At 39.1% G+C, this 25,552-nt stretch overlaps 1 protein-coding gene across 2 annotated transcripts in view; it reads right to left on the reverse strand.

Annotated features, from left to right (window-relative positions):
- The window catches only part of LTK (leukocyte receptor tyrosine kinase), a 96,107-nt gene that overhangs the window by 45,255 nt on the left and 25,300 nt on the right, over positions 1–25,552 (reverse strand). For both annotated transcript variants that reach the window (XM_042038210.1, XM_042038209.1), the window contains exons 2-4: positions 9,794–9,907; positions 5,782–5,937; positions 4,924–5,146 (exon numbers count right to left, since the gene is read on the reverse strand). In XM_042038210.1, the coding sequence (XP_041894144.1) occupies positions 4,924–5,146; positions 5,782–5,937; positions 9,794–9,907 (493 nt within the window). The remainder of the gene's footprint in view (positions 1–4,923; positions 5,147–5,781; positions 5,938–9,793; positions 9,908–25,552) is intronic.

Genomic DNA, 25,552 nt, shown 5'->3' on the forward strand with positions numbered 1-25,552 from the left:
AGCTGAGACATCATGGTATTGCCAGTGTTAATACACCACTGAGTGCAGGAACCTGTGGCACACAGCCTCTCATTCACAGTCAGTGGTACATTTAGTAGTAGCAACTAAGGAGCCCCACAGCTGAAAACAATGACTAGTTCAGCTGCTGCACCTTAATCCTATATGCTTTGTCAGCCAGACACTTTGGAGCTTGCTGGTTATAGACTGGTATATCAAAATAAAACTACTGGTCATCTAAGTCAATAAGCCAAGTTCTGAAGTGCCATGAGTTAGGAAGACACACTGTCCATTCTGCCATCTCTGCTGGGAGAGCTGTGGTATCTGGTAGAAGAACAAGGCCACCATCTAAAGACACTACTTCTGTGAATTGGCAGCTCTTCTGAGTCAGAGCACTAAGGTCCCACAAAACATCCTAGTTCTGCACTGAAATATCTCTACTGACATTTTCTCCATTTATAACACTGTAGAAAAAGCTGTCTAGCATCCAAAGACTGCAAAAATGACAAGCAGCTTTGCATCACACAGAGTGCTTTTGTGTATGAAGTCTCTTAATCATCAAGGTATTCCCCTTCAGAGAAAGCCTCACCCCCTAGATCCAACTGCAGTAAGATTTCTAATGCTCTAAATAATTACACCTCCTTTGCTTGGTCCCACCATTGAAATGGAGGCTAGTCAGAGCCAATGTAATTTTCTTAATGGAATCAGGAATGAAGCCCATTGTTGATCCAGCAGAAGATGGATCATTGCAGCAGGCTTCCAGATAAGCCAAGCTTGGCAATAACTTTACTATTGATTTTATGTCAAACCAGATCTCAAGTATTGAGGCAATATTACTCTTCTTCTAAAAAGAGATGTTAAAATTGATCTGTATGCATGGAACAACTATCAGGGTCTGACATAATTTTGAGAAATTTGCATGGATGGAAAGTTTGAAGTTGCAAGCCATCTAATGCTTAAGGCAAGAGAATTCAAGATTCACCTTGAAAATATCTAATTTCAAATTTTCATTTGTAGTGTTCACTTTGGGTTTTCACTAGCCTCTCAGCCTTCTCTGCTGAACAGATGTTTTCCACCCTCTTCTTACCAATCCTTTCTATGATGTCATTTTTCATATCCAACAAAGGTAACTGATGATTAATTTTAAGAAAGATTTAATGTAAAGAATAACCGTTTCTTCATTAGGACTGAAAAATTAAACAAAGCAGAACATGAAAGCTGAAACATTTTCTAAATTAGGGGGACCCATTGCATGGGTTATTGCACAAAGCTGCATATGCTAGGTGCTTCTAGACTCAATCAGTGAACATGAAAATTAGAAGTTTTGTATCACTTTTATACACACAGGAAGCTGTTGTCTGCAAGTCCTCACAAACATCCAGTGCTGACCACTGGACTTAAAAGGAAACAGAGCAAAATACATGCCTACCCCTCCAGCCTTCACCAAAATGTTAGAGGGTTATTCTTTGACACAATGTATCTTTGGGTGCAAGTTCAAGAGAGGCAAAAGAGGCTCTAACTAAATCATGCTCCCATATTAGTGTTCAAAAATCATAGTCTTATACAGCAGCTGGACAGCCTCACCCTTTGTAGATACATTTTTTTAATTGAAATGGCTCTGCTCATTGTTGTCAGCAAGCATTTAGATATTTTCTGAGAACACTTACCAGGCTTCTCCCTTGTCATCTGTACAGTAGAAGTTAAATAACTTTAGTGGATGAAAACAACCACATTAGTAGAGTATAAGTGTCAAAGATGGCAAGTTACTACAAGTGTCTCAGAAGATGGTGGAGTATTTTATCACCACCACTCCTCCAAGAAAAAGGGGGGGAAGACACAAAAAACTAAGCAATAAACAGTTTTGTGAGGTTGGCTACCTGAAAACCCATGTGTGCACATGGCAATGAACTTTTTGCTTTCTGATCTACCAAGAGTACTGTGGCCATTTTAGAATGAAAATAGAACAAAATCAGCTTGGCTTATTGACTGCAGAAAGGGAAAATATTATCCCTGCCCCAAATGATGCATTTTAATTGTCACTGAAGTGTGAGTACTTAGAGTTGAGAGAAACTAGTTTCTTACTGAAAAAGTTTTAGCTGAGAACACTAAAATAATTGTGGTCCACAACAAACACAAGCATGTGAAACCACTCAAAACCACAAAGGACTCAAGAATTTTCAACTGTGGCTGATTCTGGGTCTGTGTCATAAAGATGAAAAGGTGGGATAAGCAAAATAGTGAAAACATTTTTTAAAAAAAGTTTTAAAAAAAAGGTGAAAAATATATTAGATGTGACCTGAATAAGCATCATAACCATAACCCTGAGAAAGTGAAGACAGTTTTTTGAGTTAAGTGCCAGACAAAGAAGGCTTGGCCTTGCAAGCAAGGCTATGGGCTCCTGATGTTTGAGCTTTACTGACATAATGAGAAATAGAATTTTATATCTTTTTTGTAATACATAGAATTTCAAACACCTCACTCCCTCAGCAGTTCTCCTTTTAACGGTAATAACTCAGAATACACATGATCTATAGGTGTGGTATATAACAGTAAACACTGTCACTTTGTGACTTTGCCCGACGTGTTCAGAGAACGTGGTGCTGAAAGTCCATCTGTTTCTTTGTTCTTTCACTAAGGCTTATGTGTGACAAAATAGTGGCAGCTTCAATACTACCAATTTAATGATAAATCCTACTAGTTGGTGAGGTGAACAGGACAGAAGCTTTCTCTTACATGTGACATATATCTAAGCTTTTGGGAGCTATGTAGCTGATGGATCCTGAAGGAGAAAACACCATCTGTAGAAAATGTCTAGGTCCAGAAAGAGGACAGTTCACTGAAGTAGTCTGGCGCAGCTGGAGTTTATGATGAGGTATAGCTTGGTCATGGAATTGAGAGGTGACAAAAAGGGCCGAAGCATGATTTCCTGGAGTGTCTGATTATCCGAAAAAAGTGACACCTAGCCTTTTTCCTATGTCCAAGTTTCTACTGTGACCTGAACACAATCCCTTGGTAGTAATTTTCTCTGGTTACACTATGAACCACACATAGGCACCTATCTCAAGGTCGCTGCTCATTGTCCTCCTTGTTCTGCTCTAAATTGTGCATCAGTGTTTGGTTAACACAGAAAAGCTTGTAGAACTCCTCCTCCCTGTGGAAAGTCCCTGTAAAGTGGGAACACTTCAGGGTGGTCTCTCCTTAACAACCAATGTTGTTAAAATCTTAATCATGGAGAGAATGTTCATTTCAGGCTACCTGCCTAGCAAGAAGCGGGTCAATCACTGTGTTAGAAATAAATTCTGTTCTGCCTGCATGGTCAGGTTTTTTTAATTGTACTGAGATTTTAATGTTTCCCTGTAATGAGGGGGAAAAGGAAGGGTATTTGACCAACATGGTTCCTAACTTTGTTTTATCTCTTTTCTATCCCTCCTTTCTATCTTGATTTCAAACAGGAGTTGATCACCTCCCTTGTTTAAAATCTTAAGAGTAAACTCTCTGAGCTTACCAGTGCTTCATTTCACTAAGAAAAAGTAATACCAGTGTCTATGCCAACTTCCAGTAAAGCTAACTTCATTCTAATAAATCTAAATGCCATCACTTTTAGAGAGATGATAATCTTGACTTCACATAGAATTGTTTTGCAGTGCTCAAAGAAGCTGCTAAACAATACCCATGATCCATTCCAGAGATGCTGCAGTGATTATCAGCAAAACCTGGTCTGACCGGTAAGGTGCAGAAAAAGGGTACTTAATGAGTTTACATAGGGGAATGGAGTCACAGCTGCAGAGGCCTGTCAAATGTACAAAAAGCAGCAAAGGCAGCTTTGAGTAGGTAAAAAAGGATATTAGAAACTAATCCCAGAAAATGCAACAGATTCCCAGTGAAATTGACAAGAAGATGGGGAAGGAACAGCAAGGAACGAACTGAGCAACAGCTAAAAATCAGAGAGAAAGAGAGAGAAAGATCTGAAAGAAGGAAAAATAAGTTTTTTTAGTCAAACTCTGCTATCTTTGGCTGACTGGGAGTCTTGGCTACAGATCTCCATGGCAGCCTGGGGAGTGCCAAAGAATTCAAAGAAAACAAGAACTGGGATCTATTGCTTAAGTTCTCCATGGGAGTCAGTCAGGTGATGGAAATAAAAAACTCTGTTACGTGTCTGACCCAGGCTCTTATAAGTCGGATTGCAGCAAAGGAAAAATAAGCACATGGAAAATGGCAAAATTAGATGACACGTGGACGTTTCTCTTTCTTTTTCCTGTTGTGATTTGTTCCCTTTACCCATTTCACTTCCTTACTGCATTCTGCTACACACAGGAATGAAAAAGTAAAACACTGACAAGAGCAAAGGGAATACAGGACAAGATCTGGGGTTGTTACACCTTCTTTTGTTTTCCTTCACCTCTTCTTACCTCTAGCCTCAGTTTTTTCCCTCCCTGAACTTTACAAATGGAGCAGAAGTGGATGCTCTTGAACCTACTAGAAAGGAGGAAATTACTAAAGAGGTAAAATTAACCCCACCTCAAAATGAGAGCTGTGACCCTTGTAGCAATGATAGGACCCACTGAATCCATAGAGATATCAGTCATGTTACCAAGGCAGTTTTTGGACTGAATGCATTTTACAGCTGCAGTCCTTGAACTGGTGAAAGCATTAATCACTCTTCACTCTTCTAAATGTGAGGGAAGAAGAGTGAGATCTAAGCTAGTGTGTTTTTTGCAAAGGGGACACACAAAACCTGTGTCTTTTACAGGCATCCTGTCAGGAGGCTGCATGCTTCAGTCCTGACAGTTAGTTATACCTTTATTTTCTGCTGTAATAGCAACAATGACTTTAAGAAGGCAAAAGACACTGATAAACAGCAGCCTGGAGGAACTCCACTCTACCTTGCAATTCAAAGGCTCAACAGTTGAAAATTGATTGTCTTACCCAGCATTCTCCTCATGGCCAACTCTCAGAGAAATTATTGTATTTTTGTTTGTCTCCACATATCTGATTTCAACTGTGAATCTCTGGAGGAGAGTAACAGCATCCTGGGAACATATGGCCAGTTCCAGCAAGCAAGAATCCAAGCTCCCAGGCAGGATAGGGCTTTGCAGGCTGAACTCACATCTATCTGGGAGTCTACTGGTGTTCAGGAGGAAAATGTCCCCTGTGAAGAGAAAAAACCCACAACAAAACAAGAGACACACAGCATGGATGGAAGAGAGATAATAAAAGGAAAATGGATAAGGAGTTTGAAGAAAGGAGTCATGAGAATAAAGAAATAACTATGTGCAAAACAAACAAAAAAAAAAAGATAATCAAGTAAAAATTAAGGGTCTAAGTAAGGAAATTATAGAAGAAATGAGAACAGAAGGAACCAAAAAAAGGATGAAGACATGTCCAACAAAACAAAAGCCCGAGACCTTGCCAGTCAGACAGCAGGCATGTGGAGCCAGTTATGGCTTGTATAGGATTTAGTTTCCTAAGAAAAATCCAGTCTCTGTAAGTAAAAGTAGCTTATCCCAAAATGGGGAGATAGGAAATGAGTATATAAAGGGGCCAGCTGTTTAGAGTACATCCATACATGACCGAGGCAGCACACATGCATTACTTGGCTCTTACTGACTCTCAGGTGCTGACTGTGCCTTTGGGAGCTCTGCACCAGAGACAGCTCATGGTGGTACTTTTAGTGACATGGGCCTGAAGCCTCAGCCTGCTGACTCCTGCTGCTGCCACCCACAGCTGCAGCCGGAGCTGGGCAAAGGAAGGTGTCCATTCGAGGGGAACTGCAGCTCTGCCTACCTTCAACATCTCCATGGGAGGAACTGTTTTCCAGAAGCATCTGCTGCCTCTCCTGGGACACCAGGACTCCAATGGAAGATAACACCCAGTCTGGTTTGCCAAAACTGTCTGTGGAAGTCACCCATGAACAGCTTGAGCCGATGATACAAGAGACTTCTGTTGTGAGAAACCAAAGGTTTCAGTGAGGCCTATCCCAGCTCAGGGAGCAGAGGTAACAGGGGCACGTGAGTGATTAGATGTGCAGTGTATGGTGGCTATATCTCCCAAAAAATGGAAGAACTGAAGAGAAAAAAGAAATTTTGTCCTCGTCAATAACAACAGAATCTCTCCCAGAGCAGGTCAAGGAACATGTAAGAATGAAAACTAACCTGCAAATTCTTGGCAGATGTAAGTCAGATTCCTCCCACTGGTATCAACAGTGAATTTGTATCAGTGGGATACAAATGTCTAGGCCATGAGTACTCAAAGTCACAAATGAGAATAATACCAATAATATCAACAAGGATATTGAAACTGTATGGATTTAGCATTTTGGCAGAGAGAAAGAACTGATAATCTAAAGGTCAATCCTCTCTTAGCAATAGAAAGAGCCTGACAGGGTCTCAAGCCAAATAGGTGAGCAATGCAAGCTTAACATAATTTTTTTTTTATCTTTTTTAAACAGTTTTTCTTTCCTCTAGCAGGATGAATAAGAATACCTTCTTAACAAACTCCAGCGTCTGCTTGAAGCATTAAAAACTCTAGATCATCTTGGCCAGAATTTTTCATAATCAGCATATTATAAACCAGACAAGAATTCACTGTCGTCTCATCGATCTAATATAAACTCCCTGAAGGGATGTTAGCTGCACAAAGCTCTCCCACACAGAGTGGAGCTGAATAGAGCTGATATTAATTTGCATTATATTTATTTTCAGTAGTAATAATAATATTACAGTAATAACTGGAATGTCCCCAGGCCAAATGAGAAATAATGAGACTAAACATTCATGTTTAGGATCCTGATGTTCAGAGGGTATTCAAACCTTGCAACCATGAATGACACAAAGTTATCCCTTTGGTAGCCCTGTTCCTGTGGAGAACAGGTAGGTAGGAAGGACAGAATTAAGGTCAGGGATATAACAAGGAAGTGTAGCTGCACAGGTGGAGCAAAAATAGAAACATAAGAGCCTCCAGAAGTTTGCTGATACTTAACTAAACTTTCAGAAAAAAGAAGAAATGGAAGCATCTTTTGAATGCAACAGCAAAAACGAACAAATTTTCTCCTAATTACTGAAGCTAATTCTAAGTTCACTTTTATAAAACAACTTTCAGTGTGCCGGGGTAAGAGAAACACGGATGTTACAGAGTTGCACATAACTGTGGTTTGGCGCAGGCTGTGGTCTCCCACCCAAACACTTCTCCTCCTCCATTCCTTTGGACACTCCCCAACTCTTTCTGGCCTGCTCATACTGGAGTTTGCTGCCTCTCTAAAACTGACACCTGGGCCAACCATCCAAATATCTTCTTAGCCCAATTCATCAAATGCATACAGCATAGGAAGGGTCTGGGCAGTGTCCAGCCCATCATTTTCACATGGAAGCCACAAGCAGATGAACTGGCAAATTGTGTATATGTGTGTGTGTATACAATACCAGATTCCAGCAGCACACAGGAACGAGGTCAACAGCCATTCTCCTCGCTCTGATGGATCTAGGAAAAAATGTCTGTGCACAGCTCCAGGCTATAGTTTGATGATCCAGTTAAACAGCTTTAGGGATCTCAATAGCTCAGAAACTCCACAGCTGTGTGAAACAAAGCAGAGTCCTGATGCAGACCCTCTGTGCTGTTTCAAATTTATTGAAGTTTGACAGGTTAACTAAGTATCCACAGACTTATTGTCAGTAGAAGTAATATTTTTATCAGATAATTTTTTTAGTTGGTCATAAAACCCAGAAAGCAATTTCTCTTACAACAGCATAACAGTGAAAGAGAAAAGTGAAAACTTAGGAAAGAAGAAATTCCTTTTCCAAATAGACAGTTGCTTGAAACTCTTGTTTATGACAAAATCATTTCATCAAACCTTACTAATACCTCACCTTGCAGTGACAAGGACTGTACCAATGCAGACTTAATCCTTTGAGTGTGTCTCATGTGACAAGGTGGTTCACAACCGAGATAGGTGAGCACAACTTTCCCCTTGAAAAGCACCTAATTCCCAACTCTCTGGGCTTTATAAGGCCTGTCCACCACAACCTGAGGCTGAAGAAATTGTATTGTGATGGATCAACAATAAGCTGGTTTTTAGCACAAACCACAGAGTAAAAAAACTGGGTACACTCGTGGGCACCGTGAAAGAGAGCACTGAAAGCTGAAACCTCTAACTCCACTATGTACCACCTTACACATGTTTCATATCCAGCTTTGCTCATGAACCTGGAGAACCTCAAGTACAAGTCAGCAAAAAGGAAAAACGTGACAAATTAAAAGAAAGAAAAGGTATAAGAGAGAAATATAGCTGTATTACTACAATCAGCAAAGGACATATTTTAAGATATGACAAAAATGCTCTGAAGATTAGATCGAAAAAAGCTCATGGACAGTCCAGGGTATGTCAGAAAGGACTTCAAAGAATTAGATACCATCTGCAAGATGTTACTATAAGGAACATTCCTCTAGGTCACCTTGCCACTTCCTGGGAGGAACGTGTGGCTTTTCTAATCCCCAGAGGTCTTTCTTTATTGTTTAGCATCTTCATTAACAACCTGAACAAGGAGACAGAGTGCACCCGCAGCAAGTTCACAGAGGTTACAGAAAGAAAAGAGCAGCTGACACATACAGGGCTGTGCTGCCATGCAGAGCGGCCTCAACAGGCTGGGGATTGGGCTGATAGGAATCCCTTGAAGGAAAAGCTAAATCCTGCACCTCGGGAGGCATAACCCCATAGACCAGTTTGTGCTGGGGGCTGACTGGCTGGAAAGCAGCTGAAGGGAAGGACTTGGGAGAGTGGTGAACAGCTAGCTCCCTGTGAGCAAGCCCTGCACCCTTACAACAAAGGCAGCCAACAGCTTTCTGGGCTGCGTTAGGAAGAGCACTGCCAGCAGACCAAGAGAGGTGATCCTTCCTCTCTACTCAGCACTGGTGAGACTACATCTGGAGTGCTGCGCCCAGCTCTGGGCTCCTTAATACAAGAGACACACAGACTTAGAGGAACAAGTCCAGCACAAGTCCACAAAGATGACTGAGGGACTGGAACATCTTTCACAAGAGGAGAGGCTGACACAGCTGGGGCTGTCCAGTCTGTAGAAAAGTACGGTATGGAGGATTTTATCAATGTGTGCAAACACATGGATGAGAGGGAATGAAGAGGAAGCTGGACATTCTCAGTAGTGCCCACTGACAGGACAAGAGGCAGCGAACACAAGTTAAAAATCCTCACAGCTCACTTGGTTTTCACAATGCCGTGAAAATAAAACTCCATTTGGAAAAAAATTTCATTCAATATCAAAGAAGATAGTTTGTTCTAGAGGGGTGGGAAAGCAGCTCCACTAATTAGCTTTTATTTCAAGAACTCCCAACCCCAAATCTGGTGGATTTCAGTGTGCTGATGATTTTATTTTTCTTTCCTTTTTCTTTCTTTTCCCTTTTCCTGCTGTGTTGGGTTTTGGGTTTTTTTGGCTTATTGAGCGGGAAGGGAGTTATGTTTCTTTTGTGGAGGGCTGTTTGGGGTTCTTTATGGTTTGGTTTGCTTACTTTGTTTGGGTGTTTTGGTTTTGGGGTTTTTTTGTTGTTTGTTTTGGTTTTTGTTTTTGTTTGTTGGGTTTTGTTTGTTTGTTTATTTGTTTTTGTTTCATACAGAAATAAGGAATTGCCTCAAGTTTACAGCGGCCTTTCTGAGTCATTGCTCTAGTTCCAGTCAGAAATACAGTGTCATAACTTTCTGGGGAGAGGTGCTTGTGACTGCCAGCATCTATCTTACACCTAGATTCTGAAGGAGAGATAAGGAGGATGTAAGGAAGAGGACTTGTGGTACCTGGTTTAGAAGGCTGATGCAATGAAACCATCCTATTTTTTATCAGGGAGAGCTTCTGAGTTGGATTTGATGCAGAAGAGTTTTCTTCATGTGATCCAGAACAGCAGACAGCAGCTATACCAAAATAAAAAGAAGAGGGGATGTGTTTGATGTTGCCATACAAAACTATGCTCCCATATAATAAAGCATGAGCATATATATGACAAAGCCCTGCTATATTACTCTCACCTTCATTGCAATGCATCAGTGCAGTACCATCCTGATGTCTCTGGAACAATTCATACCAACAGCAGCTATTTTATTTATTTAACCTGTGCATGTGAAAACACACAAGTCCCAAACTAAGCATGCAGTAGTTTGTATCTAAGATTATCGCTGGCCTTTTCTAGAAATTGTGAAAAAGTTGGCAAAAACAAATGTATTTGTTTTCAAAAGGTGTTCACAGGCAGCAAGATGCAAAATGAATTGCTTTCAAACCTTGGCCATTTGGGTTATGAGTTCAGCAATATAAAAATGTCAAATCATGTCAGAGGAGACAGAAATCTTATTCACATGAATTGCAGTTCATACAGGGATGTACAGACGCACCATTGATAACATCTAAGATATTCTCAGCAGAACTAATTTGAACAATAATATTATGAGAACTTGCATCAGTATCTATAAAAAGGAAAACCCCCCAAACATGAGCATATGTTCATATGTTTCCCTCACTATTGCATATAGTTTTTCAGCAATATCTGGTCTGATTTTAAACTGGTATAACAATTTTCATTTTAGTATAGATGACAATGCATCACACAGTGAGTAAAATGCTGTGAAATGTTTCATAGCATGAAAATGCTGCATCCTTCCATCTTTCATTATGTTACTAAAGACAGTCATTCAAGGGGTTCCAAGGAAGGGTAATTTTAGAACAGAACAGCATTATGCTGCAGCAGACACATGCTGTACTGATGACAGATTTGGGGTCTCCACAGACCAATTGTCAAACACCAGATTTTTTCCTGCCTCTGCTTCCAAATATGTAGGGACATTAATGTTGGAAATGTTGATTCTGAACTGCATATAAGACACAGGCCCTGCCTTGATAAGCAAGATGTCTTCAATAACAGGATGAAATCCTCAAAAAGACTGGGAATTATGTGGCCAAAGTTTAGCCAGCCTTATGAAAGTGTTGCCTTTTGAAAAATCCATGCTAATAAACAATCATATATCGCAAACAAATCTATTTCACTATATTAAAAGAAATTCTGCTATGGAAAGGGCTTTTGACAACTAGAGTCTGCTCCTCCCAGCTTATGTTCTCTGTCTTTTGAGATGTTGCTCAGTTCTCTATCTCCCAGTCTTTGCTAAGCACTGCTGTAGCTTCAGTATTTACTTCCCTCAGGGCTTTCTGTAAAGTCTGTTCCACCCACTCGTCTCCTCACACACTTCAAGCTGCTTGTATACTTTGGAAATATCCTGAGTATCGTGGGACCCACAAACATAGTACAGTCATAGCACAAGCTCTGCTAGAGACATTTGTCCTGATAAAACTAAAACTTAAGCAAAATATTTGAAGCACTCAAACCCCACACCCCCTCCCCACAAACACCTTTGGGATATTCCTCTTGTTTCTCATTAACAAGCATAAGATCCAGCGGCAGATTACCATGAACAGAGCCCTAAGCTACTTGGAAAATACTTCCACTGCCATCGGTGATGCCTGAGACAAATAAGATACAAAACAACAGTAACACCCTACTCAATTTTGGCAAAAAGCTGGAAGGGTTCCTTCTATCGCACGTAACAACCCTATTCACCTACCCCGGGAAGATGTCATTTACCTGAGAGGTTAGGTAAGACATCTGAGAGGAAGGAAAGGCAGTCATTACAGCCAATTTCACTGACAGACAAAGTGTACTTGGACAGAAGATCCTAGACTCAGTGATGGACAAGGAATTTGTTGATGGGCACCCACAGAAATATGTCCCTATTCATTCATTTCCTCACAACAAAGAATTTCTGGCTATTGCTGAGCAGAAGAGGACTCACAGTAACAGCTTAGCAGCCTCTAGTCCAGCCTATGCTCTTACTTTTAATCTCAATTATTTTTCTTTCTCATTCATTCAACTTATTTGATTGAATTGAAAATCTAGTGCACACAGTCACTAAGACGCTTCTGATAATCCAGAGATGCTTCTAATAATCCCACATCATGTCCTCTCACACATATTTGCATGTAATTTTTGTATGACATAAATTTCAGCATAGAAAAAAATAATGACTATTACTTTTCACCTCCATGATTTCTCTATTTTGATCAGCAAAAGTCAATTGTTTAAGTGAAAAGAAATATAAGATGGAGAGGAAGGAGATTAATGATTTTAAACTAAGTCTGTAATTAAGGAACATGAAATGATCAGGAAGAAACAGTGTAACATATTCAACTGTCACAGGAAAAATATGGGATCTTTTAACAACACAGCTCAAATCCGTCTCTTTTTCAGTAAAATAAGAAAATGCCATCAGTGAGAAGGTAATTCCATTTCTTTCACTATCTTACAGCAAAAAAAGCATTAAGATACCTGCAGGGCTGATTGTTCTCCTGAATCCTGATGTTACCTTGCAGAAGAGAAGAAAATTACAGGAAATACTTATAGAACTCATGATGGGAAATGAATTCCAGACCAGCCAAGATATCTTTCTGACAAAACAGGAATTTCCTTTACAGCACTTTCTGGTGGTATTCCCCATCTAATATCAAAATAACAACTCAATATTTCTCACTGCTTCTCTGAGAACATAAACTAATGTACAGACTAATAGATCTGACTGTCAGGAAGTCACACTAAGCCTAAAGAAGACTCTTTGTCTACCACCAATCCAAGTATTTTTCAATGATCCTAAAACTTCCATTTTCAGCTCAATAAATAATCTCTGTCCTTCAAGAATATTTACAGCATTAAGTTATTAGTCTTGCTCTTTGAAAATGTCACTGTGAGCTCCAACTGCTTGCTATTAAACTCTTTTATTCTTTGCTCATTAGTTGGTTCAACCCCAAGTTCCTTGCTTACTTCATCACTCTTGTACTCTGTCCAGACAGATTGTGGGTAATGGTGAAAAGGGGAGCAACACAACGAAATACAGTTTTTCCAAAGCCTACAAGGTGCTACTTCAGGATCTTTTAGAGCCCTTTCCAGTTTTTCAGAGAAAAAGGCAGAAAGGCAGACATTGGCGCACACTACTGTCATTCAATGCAGAATGGCCATTCCTCTTCTCTCCTGAGATCTCCCTGTTAATCCATGCAACAATCTTATCAGACAGTTTGGCCAAAATAAATTATTTTAGTTCATTGTCTATCATGACATCAAGTCTGTTTGTGATGTATTTCTTGCCAGGTATTTCCACCCTCCACTGTATTAGTTAGTTCCCTTTGAGATACCTAGCTCCATTGGTGAGTTGAACTCTGCCTTTTTTTTTCTACCCTAATCTTTAAATTATCAGCAGATCATCAGTACAATTTTAATGCTGTCTTCTGGCTTACTCCTAAACTCCTATATAGAACATAACCCAGAACTTACAGGACAATTATAGGTAGAGTTAATTGACAATAATTCCTGTTTATACTTTTGTTTAAAACCAAACGTGACATAGCCATTTGTACCAGGCACTCACTTAAGTGCATGTGTAGAGTTGTCAATTTAAGAACATGACTGGAGGTAGGATGTCCTACATGACTTTTGTCAAACTGGTAAACTCATTTGAAAAACTGACACTGCAACAAGATGTCCTTTCAAATAAGCCCTTTAGATTATGAAGTAATTATAAACCCTTTTCCAGCTCTTTGATCCTATATAAAGTATTCTGATACTTTTACTCAGATTGATGTTAAGGCAGCAATCTTCGTATTACCAAGCAGTCCTACTTGGCAGGAGTAGAGCAGATGTAATTAAGTACTGTCACCCAGCTTATACCATTTACCCTTTTTAAAAGCAGTATTAACTTTCTTCCAGTTCTGCAGAATTTCCCCAGTATCCTGACACACTTACTGCAAATATCGACATGGATGTCTATCAAAGTTCCTTAATTAGTTCTTTCAGAATTCTTGAATACAAGCTGTCTCAACCAGCTGTTTTACAAAGTAGGCGTTTTAATAACAGTTTTTTCACAATATTTTTTGGTTGTTATGAAAGCCATCACATTATTTCTATGTGAGAGTGAAAAATCAATTTTTTGTTTTATTTTTTCCTAGAATAATAATATTTACTGGATACTTTTCCTTTTTGTCTCTATTATTGACAAACCTACCACATGCATTTATGATAGATATAATGGCTAAAATATTTTTGCTGTTAATGCAATTGGAAGATTTCCTTAGACTTCCTGCTGATTTCTTCTTAATTTCTTTTGCTTTTTTAATCTATAGCTAAGCTTTCAACTTTTCAACTTCCTTTTAGTGTAAGCAATGAAGTATTTTCCTTATTTTTTATAACAGCACAGTCTCCCCTATCAGCTATAGCCTTGTAGCTTTCTAGCTGTTTACACAAGCAACTCAATTACTATCGGAATCTTTCTGTCCACCGATTTTCTTTCAGCTGAGCTACAGTGGCACTGTTTTAAGTTCTGAGAAATTTACCTCTTCTGGAACTACCAAGATACAGCACTTTCAGATGTTTTTTAGGCACTAAAGTCTGTTTATTTGAATATCTCAGCTGAAGTACATATCAGAACACTTCAGATTTTTATTCTATTTCCAAGAAAGGTGTTTTCAAGCCACAACCACTTCCATCTGTGGAACATCCAAGTTTAGTTCTGAGCTCAATTCTTATCTCAATTCTTTACCTACTGAGAATGGATCCAAGATATTATACTAATAAGTGACAGGAGAATTTTCATTCTGATACTGTCATCTATTCAATATCTGCAAATATGCTCCCATGCTAGCAGAACGAAACCACCAATATGCCACTTGTGTTGAAGGTTTCACATACATGTACACACACACGGAAAAAAAAACATTTTTTCCCCCTCCCCTTATGCACAACAGGCTACTTATTATCTCATCCAGATCTTTAGTTGGATTTGACAGTGTAAGCAGTCATCAGCAACCCCATTAACATTTATTTTAGGTATTGATTGATCTTCAAGATCATTTTGTGCAATGGCCGGGGAAAGACGCAATGTCATTTTAGCCATAAAATGCTGTTCTAAACTTACTTCTGTCCTTTGATTCCAATCACAGGAATTCTCCCTCCTAGTGTGAGAAACTCCAGTTTATCAGCATTTACATTCAGAAGTTAGTAAGTGCATTCCACTGCCGCTTGCTTATTAGCCAGCCTCATCACGTTGGTAGCAGGCAGTTGAAGAACTCCTCTTTCAGTCCTTGGGGCCTTGTTTAATTTTATTCTCAATATCTTGTCTCTCTGCTAAGTAAGTGTTTTTATTTCTTGCTTTTCTATCATTTCCCTTGGTTGCTAATTTAACACCGTGTGAAAAAGTCTGTCCTAACAAGTCTGGAAGATTGCTTCCTCTCCAGTGAGCTGGAGGCCAGTCACACAACACAGTCTCTTCTCACAGGAGAATATAGACATGCATTTCATTGTATAACACCCAAGTCTTATATAACTTATCTGACTAGCAGAACACTTAAAGACTTTTATTTGTTTTGTTGGTTTTTACCTTCCTTCCTGCTTTATATGCAGAACATGAATGATATCTAAGAACACACCTTGTTCGTCCTTCTTTGGCACCATTATGAAATTTCTAAAAATTAGTTACATTCTGCAAAACTAAACCCAGTCATTTACGCTTGGGACTAGATTTGGTAGCTGTCTTGGTAGTTTATTTACTTCAGAGAACCTTCTCAGACGTTGCAATCCCATCTGGCATCCAAAAAGAGACAGAATGCCACGTCCATGCCCACCTGCTGACTTCTGACAAGAATCTTCCTTGAAGGGTGGTAAGTGGATCAATCCAAAGAGATTTTCACCACCAGTAAGTCCCTGTTATAATATTCACTTGGATTGCAAAGATCATCTGCAGTTTCCATGACATACTGAACGACTAGACATTTGCAGTTGTACGAAATTCCGACAGTCCCCTCTCCTGCTGCTCACAGCAAGCTGCTTCCTGGCTGCCTCTAGATACACAAAATGCTGCTTTGTCTCACATTTCCTCACTTTCTTTATTCAGTCACTCAGTGGCCAGTTCCTTCCCTGGATAGTGGTGTTTCCTGAATCATTTTGTGCAACCACTCTTTATTCTCCCCAATGCTTTGTAGAGTGCATCCTCATCCCTTCATGCATCAAACACTTGTTTCTAATAAAATCACTGTGCCTCCCTTCAAAAACAAAGACTTGTGAAGCTCTGGCACTGAGCACAGTACACTGCAGGTTTCCACCCCTGTGCTACAGCTACTAGACTGAGCTCACCCAGAAAAAGTTTTGCCCATGCCATCTATATTTTTCTCACAAACCTCACCTACTGAATAGGATGCAAGATTAAATTCTTGGCTCCTCCTCTCAATACTACTTCCCTAACTTGGCATATTGCCTTTGAATAGCAGGTTGCTAATTATGATTTCTTATTCAATTTTCAGTGTACATCTAAACCGACTTAGAAATAGATCTGAATTTCTATTTTAATTACTATTGAGAAATAGGATGACAAAAACACTTCTTGAAATCCAAAAATATGCCATCTACTTCATCCTGCTAATTGTGTATCATACATGCACATACTTATGTGTGCACATATTGCCACATTAACTTGGAAAGATTTCTCTTTTTATAGCAAAGCTGCTAAATACCCATATGTCTATTTTTATACTACTAACTCTTCATTACTCACAGGTAATGAGGGCTGGGTTTTGCATTGCATTTCACCTCTCTTGAGGCTGCTCAGAGTCAATCATATGCTGCCCAACAGCACAAAGGTTTCCAAGGATATTTGAGATGTAGTGTTTGGAAGAACTCCATTCTGCTCCACTTTTTATTTTCTCTCCTCTGTTCAGGCTGGGATGAGTGGTAGAAGAGGCACCTACTGCACTCCTGCTACCTGTGTACAGACTTGATCCTGACAGCTATCACAGGTTGTATCAATGTCAGTTCTGAATAAGAGGGATTTGTCCATATGACCTGCAGCTTCACTGGCAGTCAACTTCTGTTCTTCTTGGTAGAATTCCATTGGCCTGACTACAGCCTTGCATCTGAAAGTTGGCCCTCGCTGGGGTGACATCATGTAAAAGGCATGCCTGTGTCAGAGACAGCAGAATTCTGCATCCTGAGCTCTTAATCTGGTACCTTTTCCTCCCTTCCTCCTCCACTCACATTAATGAAAAAAAAAAGATTTGAATCATTTAAGAAATGCATAACTGTGTTTTCCCTGCAAGGAATATGGATCTTTTTGGATTCTCGAAAACTGGCCAAAACCAGAGGTGGGAAAAAGAAGCAAAGTAAAAAACAAATTAATCAAAAATGTTAAATGAACCAAAAAGTGAAATCCTTTGGTTCTTCAATAACTTTTCTTTCCTTTTTAAACCTCAAGATACTTCTTCATTTTTCTGCTATAAAAACATCCTCCATTCTTAAGGAGAATTTTCCTTTCTCATTGGTTAAGTGTTTTAGATTAACCTTTCAATATTTTCAGTCTTGTTCACATCAGGCCACACTGTCTGTTTCCAAAATCAGAAGGACGACGATCTGGAGAGCGAGGAAGGACTCAAGCCTTTCAACCTGGCTTTGTCATTTGAGAAAAGAGATATGAAATTGCACCCTAAGACACCTGTTTTACAGCAAATTGCTGAAGAGCCATCCTCCCAGAGGGAACATAACTTGGATGACTGACTTACATTAGATGTATTACTCTGAAATGAAGAAAATTCAGGGGGATGTGTCCAATTCTTAATAAAGGATTTCAAGCAGCTACAAAGAAGCAAGAATACATGATGGAAATACATTTTGCCTTCCAAGGGAAGAGCTCTCCAAAACTGTTGTGCTCTTACACATAAATATAGAGGAAGAAATATAATTGGTTTATTCCTTTAGAACAGCACTCGTAGTGTTTTTCAATTGCAGCTTAAAAGGAGGTATGAGTGAATTCACACGTGCAAGTGTGACAGGCATAGTCACAAGGGAAGGTGAAGGAAGATATGAAGCCTGTGGGTGCAGAGACAAAAGCAGAAGGGATGGGATCCCTCAAAAGCCTGAAGCCACTCTCTGCTGATGACAGTAAAATGCAGAGTGACCATTTTCTCATGGCATGTTTTTGTATGGAAATGCCAGTTCCATTACTTAATAGGAAATACTAGTATCTTCCAAATAATCACGTGGAAACTATTATATCATTTTATTAAGGTTGAAGCATGTCGTCTTCACTCTGTAATCTGCTCTGAGTTCAGGGTTTTTAACATTAATGCAGTAAAATGATGTAATACCTAGCTGAAGGGAAATACTTTAATGTTCTCAAAACAGACTCTTTGCCATACTGAATGACTAATTTTGATTAAGTCAAAGCATGAATTTGGAACAATTTGCTTTGTGAAAAAATGTTAAAATTTTGAGTCTTCATCACAATTAGAAATTAAAAATTATTTCTAAAATTAGCTTCCCATGAGAGAGAATATCTAGTTTTCAACCAATTTGTATGCTAAGATGCAAAAAAATTTTCTGCATGTTGCCCAGAGCAACCAACAAAATCAGGTGAGAGAGAAACAGGATACCTAATTGCTAGACAGCTGTCCTTCAGGCGATGCTCAGCTGCCAACTTCAGGATGCCTCTGCATTTTGCAGCCTGTGGCAGGAGCTCTGTCTCCCCACCCTTCAACTTCCATGTAACAGCAGTGCAACATTTCACAGGAGAAGAGGAATTGTGTGCCAGCAAGAAAGTGAGAGAAATATAATTTTCGGATTCAGGTCTTGATTTAATTATTACAATGAATATGAGATTGATCCTGTAAAATTCAATTTAGGAAAAAGAAAATTATTTTCAATTACGTGAAAGTAATTGAATGTGAACTTACACAAGGTAAGTGGGGAGGACAAAAGTGACTTTAATCTGTCCTTGAGCTCCATTGATCTTCGAGCTTACTTAATGTCCCTTTCCATCTTTGTTTTACTAGTAAGAGCCTTAGGAATGCTCTAAATGTATGCGCTGCTTTAAGAATCCCTCCGGGGCTGCTTTGCTCACAGAGGCTATCCAAGCACAAAGGCACATTTCCTACACTTCTTTTTTCTTGGTCTACTTTTGACACAAGGATGACTGTCAACAGCTCTTCATCATTTAAGGATTCCCCTTTGAGTACTTAAACCCTCAGGCAGCAGTGCAAGACAGCTACAAGGATGCCCATGTATCATTGCAAGCAGATTTTTTAGATACACTCCTTTGTCTGGTAACTCTTCTCAGACAGGAACAGAGGCTCTCAATGTACAGCATTGTCTAGCAGACACTACTCAGGAGAATGGTTCCCATTCCCATCCTGCTATTAATGCTCTGAGCCACTGTGTACAATAATACAGAGGATGGGATCAACCTCTTGGGGAAGGAGTTTTTAGCAAAACAAAGGAAAAATATGATGCAAAGACTTGGTTATTGTTGTCTTATCAGCTCTCCTGGTTCACCTGGACTAGGAAGAGCCAACACTAATTTTCTTCTCCAGGTCTTTTGGTCATTGTATCCTACAAGCTTTTCTCCAACATTTAACTTCTGATGAATCTGTTTGGAGATTATTGAAGGATCAAAAACTAATTCATACATAACAGATAATTCCATCCACTTTGTATCAGAAACAATGACATCTCCTAGTTTCATTAAAATCTACTAAAATCCACTCAGCTGCTGCAGAGCACATGGCTACCAGTGAATTCTGCAGCACTGAGAGGGTCCTGGTAACAGAAGAGAAATGCCTGAAAACCTGCATGCTCCTGAATGGCTCCCATATTAATACTCAAAGCCCCATGCAGAACCTGCATGCCAAGTGCTTCTCAATGGTTTTACCTTGAAGAAGTCATGCACAGTTTTGCACTCTACCTTCACACACAAATGCACTATTCACATGCACAAAGTCACTTAGATAAGTCTGCCTAGCAGTGAAATAAGAAACATAATTCACCACAACTCTTTTTAACAATGAGAATACACTCAGATATTAAATTAAATACAGGATATATAAACCAACCAGATCAACATATACAGTTGTTTCCAAAACATGGCAGTGACAAATATAGCCCCTTTGGGAAAGCATCAGATGACATGTTTTAAGATGAAAAAAGTCATGTTTAAGCAAAAAAACCAAAAAAACCCCAGACTAATACACGATGCCATTTGTAAATACTAAGTATGCATTTCATTTGACCATACCAATCTTTAAGAATATTGTTTGCTAGTTTCCTGCTATTGGGCACATTCTATTTTCTCTTCTAAATTACAAAATCCTCCATATGGAATTAGTAGTAATCATATAACACTTAACTTCCCCTAGCTCCTTTTCTTTCAACAACCTTAATAATGATTGACTGCTTTATTAAAAAGACTAGGTTATCGTTGCCTTTACCTATTATTTTTATGTCTTTCCTCTCAGCTTCTTTTAATGAGAAACAAAGATGAAAGAAGAAGAAAGAGTTATAGCACCCCGATAGAAAGACCAAAGATTGAAAGAGCCTGCTAGTTACTTCTACTGATCTTTATTTAATCACTTCAGAGGCTTCCCCAGAGATGACGTTCATCTTAATCCAAGGAGGAGCAAGGGATTAGGAAAGGTCTAAATAAACCTAACAAAAGTATAACTCATAGGTATTGCAATACAACATTAAATAAAGAAATCAATCAAACCAAAGAAACCCCACCCTCCTCAAAAGCAACTTTAAAATAAGAAAGAAACCAACAACCCACCCACCCACATACAGCTTGAGCAGAGTGGTTAATAAACAGGAAGGAGATGCAGAGGTATCAGATATTTGATTTTTTTTCCGAGGAAACCGTGAAAAATGCTGTTAAACTATCAATTCTTTAAGGACACTTGCATGGCTACATCTAATGCTGCTCTGGTACATGAAGAACCTCTGTAAAGATGACAGAAATTCTTGCAACAGGAAAAACTCCCAGCCACAGTCCTCCTGAGAGTACCGAAATGTAGTCTGTTATCAGAAGCATGATGTGTGATTTAAAGTACTGCTCTGAGTATGAAAGTGTAAGAATGAAGCTCAAAATTCTTATTATAACATAAAACAAATACCCCTGATGAAAAAAAGCATCCAAAGGAGGAGTTAGCAGTAGGTAGACACCATGGAGTGTAGAATGAGAGAGATGCTAAAACCATGCCATTACTGGTTGTCTTTGGTCTGATTCTGGTAGAGATCTGTTTAGAAATGGTACCTATTATACTGAGATACTGCTATCAATGTTTTTTCTGCAGCAAAGTTTCACATTAGTAGCAGAGCAAAGCACTGTAAACTGCATTTTGATTACTTTAGTTATGGCTATAGTCTTGCTTCGGTTAATTAATTTGAACAAGAATTTCAAATGTACCAAGGTTAGTTGAACAAATAGCAAGTATTTTGACATGATAGTGATTGCAACATATCAGTCATCATTTACCAATTCAGACTCAAAAAAGAAAGGAGAATACAATTGTTACTGCCTGTACTTGATGTCTTTACACCTAAAGAAAAGTGAACTGGGAGATAGTTAAAATATTAACATTCTGGGAACCCAGAACAGCAAGACTTCACTAAGACTGTCACTCAATTCCCCAGTTAGCAGAAGTGAGTATCAGAATTTTCAAGACACAGTCAAAAGCAAGCTTTAAAGAGTAGCAACTGTACAATTCCAGGATTTTTAAGAGATCATTCGGCACCAAAAAAGCCAAAGTAAACTCTAAGGCAAAACAGATTTATTTTTCTTGTAGCATCTAGAATGCTAAATACATTGTGATATTGGGTGATCCAGACAGTCAATCAGTAGCTGCCAACAAAAACACTTGTCAGCCCCAGAAATAACCCCTAGCTGAGCTGGAAGGGGCTGGGGACAAGAAACTGTGTGAAACCAAAGCCCAAATAAGTTGTTGGTGCAAATGGAGGATGAGGTAGACTCACACTGCTTTGCCAGGTCACTTTCCTGACTGTCCTGTATTCTGCAAAGTGCTGGCGTGTTAGCTTGTGAGTGAGAAGTTTTATTTGTATTGTTTGAAAAAAAAGGAAAATAGCAATAGTCAGTAGGATTAATTGTTAGTCATCTCTTTCATCTAAAGGCTTGCTACATAATACCAGGATAAAAACTGGCCTTTCATCAGCTCTTCCATGAAATTTCTCCTTTATCTCAGCTAGATTCATTGGCAAGTTTCCTGATCTTTCCCTCAGCAGCATCAGTAAGAGTTTGAACAGAATGCCTGACTTCAAAATATTTCACCAAGGCACAGCTGGAATGTTAGCCCTTTTTGTCAATATGGAGAAGCACACCAGAAAGGTAACATATGCTAGATAACAAATAAAGAATATAGGGCATTAAAGTTCAGGGAAAGAAGAAGATGTGGGTAACAAGAAACTTGTTATCCAAACACATGTGTTTCTATAACCAGGAGAGGAATGTGAAAAACAACCAGTGTTACTTTTTTATTTACTTTTTCCCTTTTTCCTATTTGGTCACCCTTGTGTGACAATCACTCTGGGCTCTATGACTTCAAAGGATAATATCTTGTACTCAAAGAAAAGATACCTTCACCATTTGACTTGTAATTTAATATTACGATAATGTTTTCTTTTAATGAAAGAACAGAGGTTGTTTATTTGAAGTTGGCTGCTGGCCACATCTTTTTAATCTATATGGGACTGCGGTTTCTTAGAGCTGTATAAAACATCTGTTATGAAATTCAGGAGGGGAAGAGAAACCCTTAAGACCTGAAGAACTGGGTCCCATTCTCGTCTTTTCCATTGATTATTAAGAGTGTAGGCATGGGCAGAAGCGCTGATCAATAATACATTCCACAGAGATAACACAGATAAATAGAATCAGGCTCTATCTAATGTAGAGGAAGCCAAATTCCCAGCTCACACCTCACATTCTCAGAGATAAGATACAGATAAGAGACAATGAAGGAATAGCACTGCAAATAAAGATGCATGGAGAGAAAAGGAATAAACACATATGAGAAAAAAGCCATAGGCAATGGAACTGCACTCAAATATGAATTTTTTTTGTTTGTTTGTCTTTTAGGGTTTTTGTTGTTGTTGTTGTTGTGTTTGTTTGCTTGGGGTTGTTTTGTTTTGATTTTAAAAACCTGGAGAAATAAGAAATCAACCTCAGGTGATGCCAATTGTTTTAAGATTACGTCAGTGGAGTCCCAAAGTGAATAGTCTTCAGCTGTCACAAGCTGTGCCATCAATGCCTGTTTTACCGAGGAGAAGATATGGTACCTGCTGGAAATTGCAGAACATAACAGTAGTGTTAGTGGTAAAGTACACTTAATAAAACTGACTGCTATATGGTAGCAAAGCTACATTCTCATTCACAAGCAGCCACTCATTAGGTTCTCATTTTCAGGCAGCCAAAGGCTGTAGCTGCTAGACCTTGGGGAGCCGTGTAAAGGAGTACAAGACCTCTGCCTTGTACAGAAAAGTAGCATCTGCATTTTGCCATACAATACTGACTTCCTCAGAATTATTTTGCTCAGAAGCCCCACTCGCCACTCTTTATAAAACCCACGGATAAGGGAAAAATATACCACACTGTAATTATGGTGGGCTTCCACACAAGAAGGCAGTATCTGAGTAGGTATTGTTACTTGAGTTCACACATTACTATAGCCTTTACCAAGAGGTATCACTGAGCACACATGTAAATATGCACTTGTGTGCCTGCATATACTAGTGACTGAGGTTCTGTCACTTGTGCTTTTTGCAAAAGAGAAAGTAATGAAAATATGCAGTTAAGCAAAGGCTAATTTTACTCATGTGATCAGTTTTCTCTAACCTGTCTTGATGTTTTTTGCATTCAACACATAAACCAAGACTGAATGTAGGTTCTTCTGCCCATTCCACTTCTGCCATTTCCTGTAATATGGCTATTTGACACTGGGAAGGAAAGAGGAAGATCAGTGAACATCCAATTGAACTTGCGGCTCATAGGGTGGGGATCAGCAAAAAAAGCACATCTTACTTTTTCATTGTATTATGCTATTAGCAGAGACATTCACAGAAAATATTGCTATTGATATTAGATCCTAAGCCTGCTCTTTCTTTAGAAATCAGTCTAATAACTGAGTTACAGGGGAGCAAAGAAGGATGACCCTAATTTCTTTATTATCTTAAAAATCAGGGCAACAGGCACGCTGCACAGTTAGTACTTTGTTTCCTTGCTGGTAGGACTGGTATACAGAACAATTCGCTTGGAAAATTTTAAACAGAGTTTTAAAATTAAGCAAAGTAATTTCCTTTCAGCATATTCCATTAAAAAGGAAGAATCTTAGCTTGTGGGTTACTCTTACTTAAGCTGTCCAAAATTGATTTCAGATGTTTAGAAAAATCAAGCCAGAGAAAAGAGCTCATCTATTACTTTTTGTTACTCCCACAATCAGAGCACATGTCCAGTTACCCATTCTGACACTCCTGCAATACTACAGCAGTTTTTGTGACACAATTCAAAACAAATCACCATTTAATGAGGCAACTATCTTTTTCAGGTGGAATGCTGGAATTGGCACATGAAAACATAATCAGATTTAATCCTTGGCCCTGACACTTGGCCTGAGTCAGAAAACCCACCAGGCAGCTCTAGTCCATTGCCTCAGATTTGATAGTTTAGCGTCTCAGGCAGCTCTTGCTCTTTTTTTTTGCATTTCCAGCACTCCTGGCATAGGTTGAATGTTTTGTGGTCCTTTCTCATCTAAATTCTCATGACAGGGCTGCCTGGATCTGTGGCACTTTGTATTCAGTAACCAAAAGGACTCAGTGGGCCCTGTAGTCCTCTGGTGCTTTGCAGCAGGCTTGGCTGCTCAAGTAAATCTGCTGTCAGTAAGTCACACACTTGAGGACTCCTTGCCTTGGCAGGCTATACCGCCATTACTTAAGTCCATGTAGCCTGGCGTGAACACCAAACCAGACAAAGAGCCATGAAGAAATCAGGCTGTAGGGCTGCTTCAGCATTAGTGACACTTTCCAATGTTCTGCGTATAGAACAAGCAATAGACGAAGTGCTCTCCTAGATATATAATATATTCCAACTTCCTGCAGAACCAACTCTCATCTGTAGGAGCCTTTCACCTCTCTACTGAAATCCAACCTCAGTTCCCACCCACAGATGACATTTTTGTAGCTTTCTCTCTGTTCTGGCTCCTTAGCATATTGTATTCACGCGCAACCATTTCAGGATTAATTGACTTTCACTGAAGAAGCCCGTTAAATATAAAAGCTTTTGACCTCCAACCGGGTCTCCAAATAAGTGAATTTGATGATTCATTTTGAGCATCATTATGATATTTCAGTGGAACCAAATGTTGGGATTTTAGATGTTATTTTCTTTAGCTAATTATATTTCTGCTAACTCAGTTCACAGTACAGTAAGGACTGGGGTTTATGCATATGAACTGACGTATTTAAGAGATTTACTGAAATGAGTGACTGACAGTTTGTGGATAATTACCTGCTACTAGTTAATTTTGGATTTTATAATGAGCAACTGCAACTTACAGGGTATTACTTCCCTGCTGCTTGAAATATTGTGCAATATGTGGGAACAAAGGATTTAATTTAAAGAGAGCCATATCTTTCAAATGCCAGACCTAAA

Source organism: Corvus kubaryi, unplaced genomic scaffold (genome assembly GCF_017639235.1).
Source record: "Corvus kubaryi isolate FWS band 111438036 unplaced genomic scaffold, C.kubaryi_AGA036_p1.0 37392, whole genome shotgun sequence".
In the NCBI taxonomy this organism is placed as follows: Eukaryota; Metazoa; Chordata; class Aves; order Passeriformes; family Corvidae; genus Corvus; species Corvus kubaryi.